General features: G+C 41.6%; 2 protein-coding genes across 9 annotated transcripts in view; both read right to left on the reverse strand.

The window, feature by feature from the left end:
* Window positions 1-14,797, reverse strand: part of ttn.2 (titin, tandem duplicate 2) — a 219,318-nt gene that overhangs the window by 196,671 nt on the left and 7,850 nt on the right. For all 8 annotated transcript variants that reach the window (XM_076874633.1, XM_076874632.1, XM_076874631.1 and 5 more), the window contains exons 8-26: window positions 14,210-14,365; window positions 11,362-11,421; window positions 10,371-10,629; window positions 10,069-10,135; window positions 9,778-9,975; window positions 8,984-9,123; window positions 8,730-8,878; window positions 8,420-8,647; window positions 7,893-8,134; window positions 7,367-7,599; window positions 7,104-7,268; window positions 6,850-7,018; window positions 5,067-6,763; window positions 4,695-4,976; window positions 4,345-4,611; window positions 3,917-4,189; window positions 3,558-3,821; window positions 1,731-1,991; window positions 346-606 (exon numbers count right to left, since the gene is read on the reverse strand). In XM_076874633.1, coding sequence (XP_076730748.1) covers window positions 346-606; window positions 1,731-1,991; window positions 3,558-3,821; window positions 3,917-4,189; window positions 4,345-4,611; window positions 4,695-4,976; window positions 5,067-6,763; window positions 6,850-7,018; window positions 7,104-7,268; window positions 7,367-7,599; window positions 7,893-8,134; window positions 8,420-8,647; window positions 8,730-8,878; window positions 8,984-9,123; window positions 9,778-9,975; window positions 10,069-10,135; window positions 10,371-10,629; window positions 11,362-11,421; window positions 14,210-14,365 — 5,371 coding nt within the window. The remainder of the gene's footprint in view (window positions 1-345; window positions 607-1,730; window positions 1,992-3,557; window positions 3,822-3,916; window positions 4,190-4,344; window positions 4,612-4,694; window positions 4,977-5,066; window positions 6,764-6,849; window positions 7,019-7,103; window positions 7,269-7,366; window positions 7,600-7,892; window positions 8,135-8,419; window positions 8,648-8,729; window positions 8,879-8,983; window positions 9,124-9,777; window positions 9,976-10,068; window positions 10,136-10,370; window positions 10,630-11,361; window positions 11,422-14,209; window positions 14,366-14,797) is intronic.
* On the reverse strand, window positions 11,435-13,014 carry LOC111501209 (uncharacterized; the record flags this gene model as incomplete). The annotated part of the gene is made up of 3 exons (XM_023154291.3): window positions 11,435-11,960; window positions 12,477-12,590; window positions 12,682-13,014. Coding segments are annotated over 3 exons (777 nt in total), but the record flags the coding sequence as incomplete, so codon positions are not given.

Raw genomic sequence — 14,797 nt, forward strand, 5'->3', positions numbered from 1 at the left:
ATATGTATAATAACTACTGCAAATATTGTGATAGTGAGTCTGTCTGAAACTATCATAAAAGTTTAAACAAACATTTACCAAGTCATTATTTTTTGCGACAAATGAACAGGACATTCCCAGATAACCTTTAGAGCTGTATATAACAGACAAAATCTTTCAGTTTTCAGCACTCACTTTGCATTTTTCCCACAAAATGTTAATTTTTAAATTTTCTTTCAATAACTACTTTTATTTTGATTGTCGTATTTAATTTACCTCAGTATGTTCCCGGTAAATGTCCTGTTTTATTTATCTTGGTTATGTGAACACCATGTGTGTGTGTGGTAGTGGGAAGCTAGTACTTACCCTCCACCCTGAGATTAGCTGTAGTTTTGGAGTTGGCCACCTGGTAGGTATACTCTCCGACATCCTGTGGCCTGGTAATGTTGATGATGAGGCGCCTGATGGCTCCGTTCACCTCACTCACCACATTCTCATTGAAGTCAATGGGCTGGCCCTCCTTAAGCCACTTGCCCTCAGCATTGGCATTTGCAACTTCACACTCAAGCTCAGCAGTCTGAGACTCCGCCACTGTCACATCCTGCAGGGGCCGTGTAATGGCTCCACCTAATGGCAGCAGAAAGTAACATTTCTGTTTCACTTCTGACCACATGTCCTAATCACAGAAACAGCAAATGCCAACACACACAATCTTCTGTCATAATAAAAAAACAGCTGCTTTAAAATAATCCACGTTTTTGTCAAAGATGGGTATGGGTAGGTATAAATGTCAGCAAAATGTGAAATGTGTACCAACAATTAAGTAACAAATTATCATCTAGTGTGTGGATTTCCCTTATCTGAAGTGGCAGGTCAAGGAGCAGCAGTCTGAGAAGAGACCAAACCTTCTTCTTCCCACCCACTTCCTCCATCCAAGGTTGCACCAAGTAATTCCCAGGCCAGCCAAGAGACATAATCCCTCCAGCATGTCTCGTGTCTACCCTTCCTCACCCAGGAAACATCAGATGCACGAACCACCTTACCTGGCTCCATTCTATGTGGAATGAATCCCTCTCAGATAACTGAGCTCCTATATCTAAGCCTGAGCACAGCGATCCTTCAGAGAAAACTAATTTCTGTGCCTTGTTGTTAAGATCTCATTCTTTTGATCATTACCCAGAGCGTGTGACCATAGAACAGAGTAGGGACGTAGATCAACCAGTTTATCAACATCTTTGCTTTTACACCCACCTCTCTCTTCATCACAATGGAGGGTTACAGTGTCCAAATCGCTGTAGTCGCTGCACTAATCCATCAATCCCCTACTTCCCTCTCCTCTCACTCTGAACAAGCCCAGGATTCTTAAATTCCTCCACAAAAACTCATCTCTGGCCCAGAAGCAAGCAAGCAATGGATACCCCATGTTCTCGAATGCCTTCTCCTAATCCACAAAACACTTGTAGAATATGCTTGAATATTCTTGAGAGGATAGAAAACTTGTCCAGCTCTTTACGTTGAGGAATACAACCACGTTGTTCATCTTCAATCTGAGGTTCAACTAATTGATGTATTCCCTTCTCCAGTAATCTGGCATAGATCCTCCCAGGGAGGCTGAGGAGTGCGATCTTTCTTGAAGATGGGCACTACCACCCCAATGTGCCAGTGAGTCTTTTTTAAAATCAGTGATTGTGTAAATGATTTCATCTGAGTAAAACACACAATATCCATAATATCTTAAAAGTTAGACATACCAGAGACAGTAAGCTTGGCACTAGATGTCTTTTCACCAGCATGAAACATGTACTGGCCCTCCTCATCTTTCATGGCGTCAATGACTGTCAGAGAGTGAGCCTTTCCCTTTGACTCAATCTTGGATTTGGGTCCAGGTTTGATTTGCTGGTTCCTGAATGTCCAGACTGAGTCAATTCCAGGGTGAGAGACTTCAACATTAAACGTCACATTCTGGGACTCTGAACACACTTTGTCCTCCATGTGTTTCACAATGTGTACCTCTGTAAAAATGAAATGGTTAGAGTATGAAAGTGAGACTGGAACCTAAAAACAGTATCACGCTGAAAGTACAATGCTGTGAAAAAGTATTTGCCCCCTCCATGATTTTTTTGTATATATTTTTCTCACACTAATATTTTCAGTCAGCAAAATTTACACTAAGTTTAGACCAAATGATAATTTAATTCTTTAAGGAAAAAAGGTGCCTGAACTTACATGGCTTTATGTGAAAAAGTAATTGCCCCGCTTGTTAAATCATTAATTAACTGATTAGCCACATATTTTGGAAAGCCGAGTTCAATAGTCACACCCAGAGCTAATTACCAACAGACCTGTTGACTAGGGATGGGTATCGGTTCTGACATAAACGGTAGTAACCAGACCGAAAAGCGCACATTTCGGTGCTTTATTTCGGTGCTTTATTTCGGTGCTTTTTTTTCCTGAGCTGTGATACACTTTAGATTCTAGCCAATCATTTTACGTTTCCGAGGATAGTAGGCGGGCCCAGGTACGTACGTTCTTTTAGAGCAGAGCTACAGATTAAAAATGCCCAAGGCGAAGCGATCAAAAGTCTGGCTGTACTTCACAGCAAAAGATGCAAACTCAGCAGCAACAAGTGCTTTAAGCTGATACTGTGATACTGTCAAAGGAGGTAACTCCTCGAATCTGACGACGAACCTGGCGACGTATAGCATTTTGTTAAAAGCCGAGAAATGCACGGTATTTGATAGCTTGCTAAACATGAGAGGTTTTTGGACAAAGTGTGTGTTCTCCATTCTTTAAGCACCGGTTCAAGCACCGTTTCAAAAGTACCGGTTTGGTACTGGTATCGTATAAAACCTAAACGATACCCATCCCTACTGTTTACAGACTCCAAAAAGGCACTGATTACTCTTCCAGGAGGTCACAAAAGAACCCAAAACAACCTCTAAAGAACTTCAACCTTTTACAGCCACAGTTAAAGTCAGTGTTCATGATTTAACAATAAGAAACATAAGTGCAAATATGGCATCCAAGGGAGACGTTGACTACAAAAGACACAGTTGACCAAAAGGCAAAAAACATTACAATGATTATACACCCACACGGTGATCTGAAGCACTTTAGCATATCCACCTTTAAACTGGTCAAAAAACAAAATAAAGGTTCAGGAGTCAGTCAAATCCAGTTAAAATCTGGACTGGGATCCTGTTGTGATGCTTTGGCGTGACTTTAAACAGACCGTTTATGTTCAAAAACCCTCCAATGTGGCAGAGTTAAAACAATTCTACAAAGACGGCAGACAACATTCATACACAGTGATGTGGAAGATTCAATGTTTCATTGCAGTTCTTCCTGCCAAGAGTGGCCTTACCAGTTATTTGGTTAGGATAGGCCAGATAGGTTTGGATAGCTTTTTGCCTTAACAGATAAAATCGTCATTTAAAAACTTTAAAAATTTTTGCCTTTACTTGGGTTATAATATTAAAATGTGTTTAATGATCTGAAATATTTAAATATGAGATGTATGAAAAACAAAATCCAGAAGGTGACATATACTTTTTCACTGCACTAAAAATCTTTCTTACCTTCAACCGTCAGGCTACAGCTGGTGTCAACCTTGCCAACAACTAGTTTATAGTGACCCTGATCAGATGCAAAGGTTCTGGTGAAGACCAGCCGCTGCTTTGCTCCCTTTGCCACCATTTGGATTCGGTCACTGGGTGTCAACAGTTTGTCATTATGGTACCATTTGACAGAGCTGATGTCCTGGGCAGAGATCTTAGCCTCCAGGACAGCCTTTGTGCCTTCAATAGAGGATACATCCTTCAGTGGCACTACAATGTCAATAGCTGTAAGAAAGAGCAACAAGATGACAGTCAAAAGTCACAATTTTTTTTAACAAAATATTTTTAAGTTTATATTCAAACCCAATTCTAACTCTTACTTTGAACACTGAGTTTGCCTGAGGTGGAGATGTCCTGGGCAGGAACCACAAAAGAGTACAAGGCAGCATCTTCTGTGCTGATATTCTCCACCAGCAGCTTGTGAACCATCTTGTCAATGACAATGTGGATACGTTCCGAGGCAGAAATGGCCTGGCCGTTCTTCATCCAGGTTCCCTCAACATTCTCTTGGGAAAACCTGACCTCCAGCTGAGCAATATCACCCTCACAGACTATCAGATCAGTCAGGGGCTGCATCAGTGTCACTGGACGCACTGAAGGCAGAGGTAAAAACATGCAATCAGACAATTACCCACAATGTTTTTCAACAGGTTAAAGTTGTGAAACAACAGAACGCTGTTGAAATACACTGATGAAAATTCTCTTGTTTGCCAGCAGCAGTAACATGCACTTCACATTTTAAGCTTACGTTTCATTTTTAGTGAGGCACTGGTCTTCAGATCACCGCATACAAAGGTGTATTTTCCCTGGTCCTCTTTCCTGACATCCTTGACAGACAAAGTGTGTCTTCCTCGACGTGACGATATGATGTATTTATTGCTGGGTGAGAGAACTTTGTCTCCAAAGAGCCAGCTGCCCTCAGCATCTTCACGAGATAACTCGACCTCAAACTCGCCAGCATAGGATTCTGGTACCTCAATGTTCTCCATTTGTTTGATGAGCTCGAGAGCAGCACCTGGATACAGAACAACATACCGAACCATTTTTATGTAATTTACAGGAACAGGACAGTTCCGGTGGATATTCTAGATAAATTACCTTCCACGTGAAGCCTTGCACTCGTTCTTATGTTCTCATCATCTGCAATCACACAGGTGTATTCTGCGTCATCCCTCATTTCAATCATTAGCACAGATAGGAAGTGGACTTTTCTGTCAGAGTGCATTCTGTATTTGTCTCCTGAGAAGATCTCCGTGTTGTTCTTAAACCATTTGACTCTGACGAAGGGTTCATTGGTTTCACACTCAAAGGTCACCATGGTATCCTTCTCCTTGGCACTCGTATCCTCCAAGTTTTGGGTAAAGCTAACTGCTGTCTTGGCTGCAACAGCGAAATGAAGAAGACAAAAACAAATCAAGACAAAGAAAATTTAGCATGGCGCAGAAATGATTTTAGATGAACTTGCTTTACCTTGTACAAGCAGGAAGGCATGACTTGAGGACTCCCCAGCAATATTAATGGCCTTAACCATGATGCTAGCAGAATCTTGTGTTTCGACATCTCTTATGACCAATTCACATACATTGTCCTCAGGCCAGTACCAGTAAATACGGTCAGACTTTTCCAGCTGAATGCCATTCTTGAACCACTGACACTCAGGTTCTGGTCTACCAACTACTCTGACTCTGAAACGAACCTCATCCATTGGAGCAACAGTCTTGCTTGCAATGCGTTCCAGGATCTTGGGTGCTTCCATGCTGGGAGAGAGCAGGACCCGTTCAGGTTTTATTGTGGGGATAGTGAGTTTACCCTCTTCCTCCATCCTCTTCCTTTCAGCTTCTTCTTTCTCTTTCATATGATGGAGCAGCTCCTCTTTAGTCTTCTTCAATAGGTCTTCATAAGAGTCATCCCTCTTGCGAGACTTAAGCTCTACAGCCGAGATAGACTCATAGAAACCCTCCTCTGTTCTGCGCTTGAACTTGCTCTTCAGTTCTTCAGACTCCTCTGAAGTTTTCTCATGAAGAATTCTCTGTGTCTTACGCAGCTTAACCACTTCCCTGTCTTGTGAAGCCTCACTAGGTCGGTCCATCTTCACAATATCAAATCCAATCTTGCCAGGCTCGTGTGTAGCCTCTGCAAGTTTTGGTTCTGGTGCACGACGCAGGACAGTTCTAAAGTCTTCCCTCTGCTGGATCTCTAGCTTTACTGTGTGCTCAGCTGTTCCTAAAGGATTGTCAGCAACCACCCTAACCTCTCCTGAGTCATAGGACTTGATGTCAACAATCTCTAAATAGTAAATACCATCATAACGGAGTCTATATCTCTTGCTTTTGCGGATAAGTTGTCCGTTGAGGTACCAATTAACCTTTGGTGCTGGATAACCAGTTACTCTGCAGCGGAATCGTGCAATGTTGCCTTCCAGCACTCTTGCTGGTTCAGGAAGCAAGACAATATCAGGTTTTGTCTTTTCAGATTCTTCATCAGCGCCGACTCCTGCAGGTCCTCCCTCAGGAGCCATGCGCTCAATCTCATCCATCCTATATGCTCCCTTCCTGCCTTCAGGAAGTTGTGTTTCCTCAACAAGTCCCTTCTCATCCTTGACAATCAGGGTGGCTGAGGTCTGGTCAACTCCACATTTGTTTGTGGCTCTGCAAGTAATAACACCACTGTCCCTAGCATAAGCAACTTCATAATCAAGGCTGCAGTATCCAAATTCATTGACCATATGCAACCTATTAGCAGCAGCCAGAGGTTTGCCATCATGCAGCCACTCCACTACCATATTGGGGTCACCAATAGGAGTGAGTCTACACTCAAAATGGGCTGGTCCAAAACACTTCATTCTGATAGATGTCAACTTCTTCTTGAATTGTGGTTTCTGTTGCTTCTCCTTGTCATAAAGATCACCCTCCTCCCACTGCTCTTGGCCGTATCGCAAATGAAGCGGCTCCAACTCGGGTGCTGCAATCTCTTTAGCTTTGTAGGTTCCTCTAGGAATAATGAGCTTCCTCTCGGTTTGAGGGGCAGCAAAGTCCACCTCAACATTGACTCTGCAACGAGTGGTGTCTCTACCAGCCTTGTTGATGGCTGTAGCAGTGTACCAGGCGCTGTCTGAGCCTGAAGCAGATGGAATCTGGAATTTGGCTTCTCCTTTGGTGCCATCAATCCTGAAAAAGTAAAAGGTCACATATACTGAAGAAAGCACTTTTATACTGCACTGAAAACAAAATATAAAATACTAGATATTACATACTTTATCTGTGGATGCTTGTGTGGGGTGATGATGTCACTGTTTTTCAGCCACACAATGTCTGGCAGGGGGTTTCCAATGGCTTTGACAGCCAACTCAACCAGAGTGCCCTGCTTTACAGTGATGTTTTTCAGCTTTTCAACAAATTGAGGACGTGCCAGGGTTTCTTGAGCTATAGATAGCAAAAAACAACACAATGTCTAACAATATGATCTTTTGGTTAACTAAAAAGTTCAAGAGTGCTATATATCACTCACCATCAACAGTAAGAGTTACATTGAGAGATGCCCGTCCAGCTCTATTCTGAGCAACAACCGTCCACTCTCCAGAGTCTTGTGGTAGGGCTGGGACAATGATCAGGGACTGAGTACCATCCTCTTTAATCACTATCTTGTGTGTGTTATCATTGATCACTTGTTGTCCTGGGAAAAGAAGGGCAAAATGAGTTGACTGAGAGGCTGAATCAGAAAACAAAGGTAGACATCAAGAAATTTTTCTCTGCTACCTTTTCTGTTCTTACCATTGTGGAACCAGTATGTGTCAGGCATTGGCCTGCCAACAACTTTCAAATCAAATCGGGCAGTTTGCCCCTCAGAACATTTTATTGAGGAGGGCTTCATGACAAATACAGGTTTGTATAGTCTTTCAAGCTGAGCCTCATCTGTTTCGTCAAATCGACGGGCAGGAGACTGGCGAGGAGATCGGCTGGAAGAACGCCCTGGGGAGCGGCTCAGAGAACGAGGAGATGTCGATCTGAGAAAAAAGCAGTGTCGTCATTTGACATGGCTGCAGTTAAACAAAACAAATTTTAATGTAAAACATGCAGTGGATAGAAGCTTTGAAAGCTTTCAACCTGATATTGTGTGCTTATTAAAAGTGTGTGTATTATTAGTGTATTATTAAAGCACCACTATTATTCTGCTAGTCACCAATATTGTCTGCCTTTTTTAAAAGCTAAGCTATAAGCCAAAACATCCAACGTCCAGTTCTCATGGCGATATGTGATTTTCTTAATTTCTTTTTTAATTGTGCCATCATTAGATTACCTTATCCTCTGTACTGCTGGCTGTGGTGTGTATCTCTGCGGCGTTACAGCTTCGGATGGCTCCACATAAAGCTTTCCAGAGCTGACTGCATTTCCCTTCATGTTTGTGGCAAAAGCAGTGTACACGCCTTCATCCTCTGGCAGCACCACAGGCAGACGAAGACTGGCTCGCCCATCTTGAAGAACTTCAATTTGGTAACGCGCACTGGGCCTGATGCGCTGGCCATCTTTGTACCAGGCAATCTGGCACAAGATGACAGTAGATCAACAAAGCTGGCTAAACGCTATAAAACTGTGAGAGTGCGATGACTCGACAGAAAGCATGAAACATAGCTGTTTGTTGTACTGTCAGATTTAAATGTTTCTCTTTACAGCAACGCTGGAATGGTATTTACAAAATAATAAATAAAGGCCAAAAACCTATATTTCTTGGCAAACCAAATTATTTATTATAAAGCATCACTCTGATATACCCAACTTTGGTTGGATGAGTGAAAGTTGTTTCACTATATGAATGTGTCTCAATACCTTTGGCAGTGGTTTTCCAACCATCTTGCAGTGGAAAGTGACTCCCACTCCCTCCATGATCCTGTAGTTTTTCACTGGTGTGTCAAAGGCTGGCTGCACTGCCTCCTCATCTGCTATAGTCACTACCAGCTCTCCGTCCTCTGCCACAAGCTCTCTGTAAGTAATTGTCATGATACACAGTTCGATCTTCTGTATTATCCTCTCCTCAAAGGCTGAAATGAGGAATTCCTGCAAAAATGATGGACATTAATTATGAACCGTAGATTGAGATCTGTTATCACAGCACTGCAAATGTTTATAGCACAAGTACCGTTTCTGAGACAAAGCTCATCGGGGTTATTGTCCTCCTCTGTTCCAATTCATACTGACTCACGACCACGGAGGGTTCCTGAACCACTGACGTAGTCACTTCAGTTTTATATGTTACATCGTGCTGCTTCATATGTGCTTCATATTCCTCTGTAAACACAGATACGGATACGCAGATAAAGCCAGACACATCTTTTCAAAGTGATTTTTAAAGAAAGTTTAAAACTGCAAAAAACAAAAAAAGGATGCTAGTACCTTCCTCCAACAGGCTGGTGGAAGCTGAAGCTTCTCCGTGGGGATTTTTAGCAAAGATGGAGTATTCTCCGGCATCGTCAGCAAAGGTCATCGAGATCTCCAGTTTACATTCTCCAGTTTCCTTGTAGGCAACTTTGTATCTGATAAGAAAACCAAAACAAGCTAGTGCTTCATCGTCACAGCATGATTTCAAGGCTCAATAACAAATTGTTCTACCTTAATATTTGGTTTGTCACTGCCATTACTTACAAAGTAAAGTGGATTTTTATTTAAAAAAATAAAAAAACGATATGTTAGAGAGTGTACAACGTACAAAAGACAATGATAGCTAGCTCCAGTTAAGCAAATCCACAAAAAACATTGGCCGGTGATGTAAATATGTCTTTTCAAAGACACTAACCTGCTTTGCAATGACATGGTCATCAGAGGACCACTGTTAAAAGGACCTCATAAAGAAAATATCTGAACTGCTAAACACACGTAAGTTACCTACATGTTAATAAAGATCATTATCACAGTTGTGGTAATTTTTAAGGTCTGATCTAAAACATTAAAAATATTGCAAACATTACAAAACAGCTGACTCATAACGGAGCAGGACTATAACTGTTCCTGTTTGTTCCACAGATAGGAGATGAAATCAAAGAGATCAAATACTTATTTCACTCAGTGACATGCAAATCAATAGATTTCTGGTTGATATCTGTCTCTGTTCATTTCTTTGCAAGTCAGCAAACTCAGATATTCAGCAGGGGATCCATTTTTTCCTGTATGTATTTTATAATCTGTATCACCTGTATCCAGTGGTAAGCAGCACGCCATTCTTCTTCCAGATAATGTGAGGTCTTGGATTTCCTCCAACCTGGCATTCAAACACAACACTTCCTCCCTCCACTAGCTTCTGCACAGTGGGTTTCTTGATGAAGAACGGAGCTGCAGGTTCTCCTGCGCTCAACTCTGTCACTGTCTGCAGCTTTGTTTCAGCTGCAACACTGAAGAGGAGCAATAGCTTTATCAATTCTGCAGCTTTGGATTCTTACATGACTATAAATCTGCAAAGAATGAATCTGACTTTTACAACTCACGTTTTTTCTTGTGTGATTGCAATTTCTGTGACAGCTGTTTCCTCTCTGCTTTCGATTTCTTCTGAAACTACAAGAGAAAGTGAAAGTCAAATTAGTTTGTATAAAACTTGATGATCTGTAGTTTAACATGTTTTAGCATGTCCACAACTTGGACATTTGACTCTGTTGTGTTCATCAATTTTCAAGTGTACCAGGTGACCGCAGGCTCGTGCAAAAATCCAGTTGTTTTTCTCCTCTACAGTAAATTCATTTCCATACAAGCTTGTCAGCTTTACTTTGGCTTATCATTCCAGTATAGATACCTTTCACAAGCAGGTAGCAGGAGGTGCTCACAGTTCCTGCTTCATTGGTGGCAGTGCAGGTAAACCGGCCACTGTCTTCAGCAAATGCCTCACGAATAATCAGCCTGGCAAATCCGTGCTCGTAGCTGATCTGGAAGTCAATGGAGCTCTCGATCTTGTAGTCCTCCCTGAACCAGATTATGACCGGGGAAGGGTGACTGCTGATTTTGCACTCCAAGGTCACTGACTCACCTTCGGTCACAGTCAGGTTCTTCAGTCCCTGAAATAGTCATAAAGAAGTTTATAGGATGTACGGCAATTTTACATCACATTTATATTCTGAAGACAAAAAGGCCTACTAGGAGTAAATAGTGATCAGAATACGCTCTTTAACTCACACGTTAAAATGTCCTCGTCTTGTAATATTGTCAAAATTAAACACATGCTGGAAACTAGTTCATGCATTTGTTACTTCTTGGCCAGACTAATGTAATTCCTTATCAGGCTGTTGTATAAGCTCTGTTAAATGGTTAAAAATCGATCCTACATGCTGTAGCGAGAGTACTAAGGGAGAGAAAGAACGATCATATTTCTATAATATTATGTTGTGAATTGTTTTCATGTTCTCGTACATTATTGGGTTCACTTAGCAAAAAATGTAAAAATATATTATTCCTTACATTGAATGTAAAATAGATACATTTGAATCACAAACTGTAATTATGTAGTATTATTATGAAAACTGATGACAGGAAGAGCTTTAAATGTTGCTACCTTCAGTGGCTGTTATGAAGTCAGATGCAGCACTTTGTGAAAGGATCAGTTATCTTTTAAAGTTTTCACTACAAAACATGTTACCTTACATTCATTGGGTCTTTCCTTTTGATAAAGTGTATGTTTAGGGCTGGATCAGGTTTTCTCTCTGATATTTAAGGTACATTCTTGCCAACTAGCTCTTTATAAATAAGCTGAATTTAATTGGAAACAGGAAGCAGATAGGAAAAGTACTCACAGCAATAAGAGTGGGTGGAACAACAGGCTCCTGGGATCTTGTGGGCACTGCAGCCACCTCCTGCAGAAACCAACAAGACAACTTAAAAAATTGTCCCCCAAAAAACAAAGTATGGGGTTCTGTTAGAATAAAGGGAGAAAACAGGTTAGAGTAGACAAAAAACCATATAAAGAGGACAGAGGGATGAAGGTGAAGCAGCAAAGACAGGAATAAGAGGAGGAGGATTCTTCATGAGGCAGGTGAAAGGCAGCATATCAGTTGCTGCTGCGTTAAGATAGGTAGAAGAACTCAGGTGAACATCCACACAGGATTAAGTTGAGGAACGATAGGAATGATAGCAGTGAGGACATCAGACCAACCTGAGGCTCCCATTCCTCAAATTCTTCCTCACTAAACGCATAAGCGCCTCTGCTGTCAAGTTGAGTCTTATATCGCACATCTCTGAACGGTGGTGGGAAGGGCTCAGGTATCACATGAACCTCCACCGCCGCCTGTCGAGACGGACTGGGAGATTTGACTGGCTTGATGATCTTTCTGGGGGTTGAAGGGGAGGATAGCTCTTTGTGCAGTGTAGCGATGGCAGAGCCAGCAAGGGACACCTGATCAGCCAATGAGAACAGCATTAACCATCACACACAGATAGTGAGTCCAAATTCTGCTGGGGATTAGTGAGCAAGAGACACTGAAGCTAAACAGGAAATCTAAACCAGCTAAAAACGGACTAAAACTGAAACAGGTTGAGAAACAGCAACTGTTTCTTTGCTGTGACTGATTTAATCCGTGAGGTGGGATTATCTGATGATAGCTGATTTAGATGGTTTTTCCACGAGGTGACTGCTTCATCTATTCTACAGACTACTACTCTGAACCAAAACACAAAGTCATATCTAAGAAAAAAAAACAGTGTTACTATTGCTGTTATATAATAACCACAAGCTATAGCTAGTGGATGTTATGATGGGGTAGTCCTCAAAAGAAACAAATGCTGTGGTAGGATGGATGATACTGTGAGGACGGGATCAACGGGGATTAGACTGAAGGAAAACTGTATGTTAAGATGTTCACATTCAAATGAAGGTTTTGGGACGACGATGGCCTCAAGCTGTTCTTCTTACCTCATGTCTAGGTTCATGTTTAGGAACAGAAACTTTAGAAACTGTGAAATGTGGAACTGGGGGCTGGACGACACCAGTGTCCACACAGGAGAAGATTTCTGTTGTTCTCTGAATCTGGAGTAATCAACAGAGTGTGTTAGGATAGTTGATGCTCCATATCATTAAAATGAGACGTAAGTAACTGAATTCAGGGAACTCGTCCAACCTGAGAGACCTGGACTCTGTGCTGCTCTGCAGACACAGCAGGCTCAGTAGGAAGTGTTTTTGTTGCAATAACTTGTTTCTCTGCAGTTGCTGCCGCCTGTTGCTTTATCCTCAACTCCACATCCTCCTCTTCCTCTTTCCGAACACCCTCCCCATGCACAGGCTTGAGGACACGAGCAAGGTCAACAGCGGCCACCACTGTAGCCACTGCCTCAGCCTTTTTTTCTCCCTCATCCTGAAGACACAACAAGCAGCACACACATCTCAGAGAAGACAATGCTCCACCAAAAGCCTTAAGGACTGAAAAAACACGACAAATAAAGCATCCATAAAGTCACGCAACACAGAAGTGAAATATCACGCAGTCTTCTATCCAAGATTCACAACTTGAGGTTCAGTATCTTGTCCAAGGATACTTGGCATGCAGATCGGAGCAGCCATGGATCAACTCATCCTTCCAGTTATTAGATGAGCTGCTCTACCATCCTGATCTGCAGTCACCTGATGAATTAAATGCATAAGGTGGCTGTGGGAAGACACAAACCCAGGGCACTGTCGCAGGAACTCGAGCCCTCAGTATGTGGGTCATTTTCTCAACAATGTGACCAAACACTCTCTCTTTATCCTGAGCCAAAAACTTCTTATCTAAATGATGCAGTGCTGGCTATTTTAATAATTGTGATTTGTACAGCACTTTGTGATTTTTTTGCCTGTAAAAAGTGCTCTATAAATAAACTTTTCTTATTTACTAGAATGTCAATAAACCTGCTGTGTATGGTTAAAATGGGACCTTCCTTTTTTCTCTTATCATTGCTGACTAGTGCAGCGCACTAGTGCAGTATATATGTGTGTGAATGTGTGGATGACTGAATGTGGTGTAAAGCACTTTGGGGTCCTTAGGGACTAAGTAAAGCACAAATACAGGCCATTTACCATTTATGCCTACAAACTCAATTCTAAAAGATCTCACAGAAACGTCTTGTTTGCAAACTGATTTAGAATTTTTCAGCCACACCTTCTTAAAAAGAGCTTTGTTTTTTCTTTGGATTGAACATACATTTTTCAAAACTGACCCTTTTGCTGCCCAGAGCTTGATTGTTACTGATATTATCTCTATGATGAGTTCAATTCGATAAATATGATTTTAAGGTTATGAGTGAATTCAAAACAGTAACAATGTCCTGAAGGAAGACTGGGTCAAAATGACAAAGAGTCACACTCTGGCAAACAGGATAATCACATTAGAAGCCACAGCTAATAACCAAGAAAGGACAACGTTGCATTAAAAGAAAAGAAAAGAAGAAGACAGAAAGAACAGAAAATAAATGCATGTTCACTTTACATCCAATACATCGGCACAGCTGGGCCAACATGTTCACAACATAAAAGTTAGTGATGTCAGTTTAAAAAGCAAAATTAAAAACAGAGTATTTGTCCGTGTTCATTCTGCAGTCACAAACAAAACGCATGTCAGGTTGGATGTACTGATTGAGTTGAGTTAACCAGCATGCAGGCTGTACCACTCTCACCTCTCTGGTGGCAGCCACCTGCTGCTCCCAGTGCTTCTCCATGTGAAGCTGAGTGGTGCTGCTGACAGCGGTCATGCTTGCCATGCTGGTATAGCTCGCCTCAGTCGCGTAGTCTCCCTGTTTCCAGGGCGGCAGAACCTCTGCAGAGGTAGATACCTGCAAGTAGTCGATTGAGGTTACGCTTTATCTAACACACGTTCAAAAAATGAAGGTCTGCAGATTTTAACAGCAGTTGTTGTGTGTGTGCTTCGAGAGACAGATCAAAGCCACTTTATGAACCAGTTTTCAAACTTTATTCATTGTGTTTTATTTTTCCTCTGTATCCTGATGTTACATGTGATCTCCTGCAGATTTTCATGTTGCCTCTAAAAATTGTTATTACTATTGCCAAATGCTGTAATTTCAGTTACATCATATATACATATATACTTTCTAACAGTAACTTACACCCTGCATCTCTGCAGGAAGACAAGAACAACAATACCAGAGAAAACAGGACTGTTCCATCAGTGATCAATAATATTTGTACAAAAACTAGCTGGTATTCAAAATCAGAGTCACTAATTGTGTTGCTACCCCACACCTGAA

The sequence above is a fragment of the Maylandia zebra genome, linkage group LG16, assembly GCF_041146795.1.
Source record: "Maylandia zebra isolate NMK-2024a linkage group LG16, Mzebra_GT3a, whole genome shotgun sequence".
Lineage (NCBI taxonomy): Eukaryota > Metazoa > Chordata > Actinopteri > Cichliformes > Cichlidae > Maylandia > Maylandia zebra.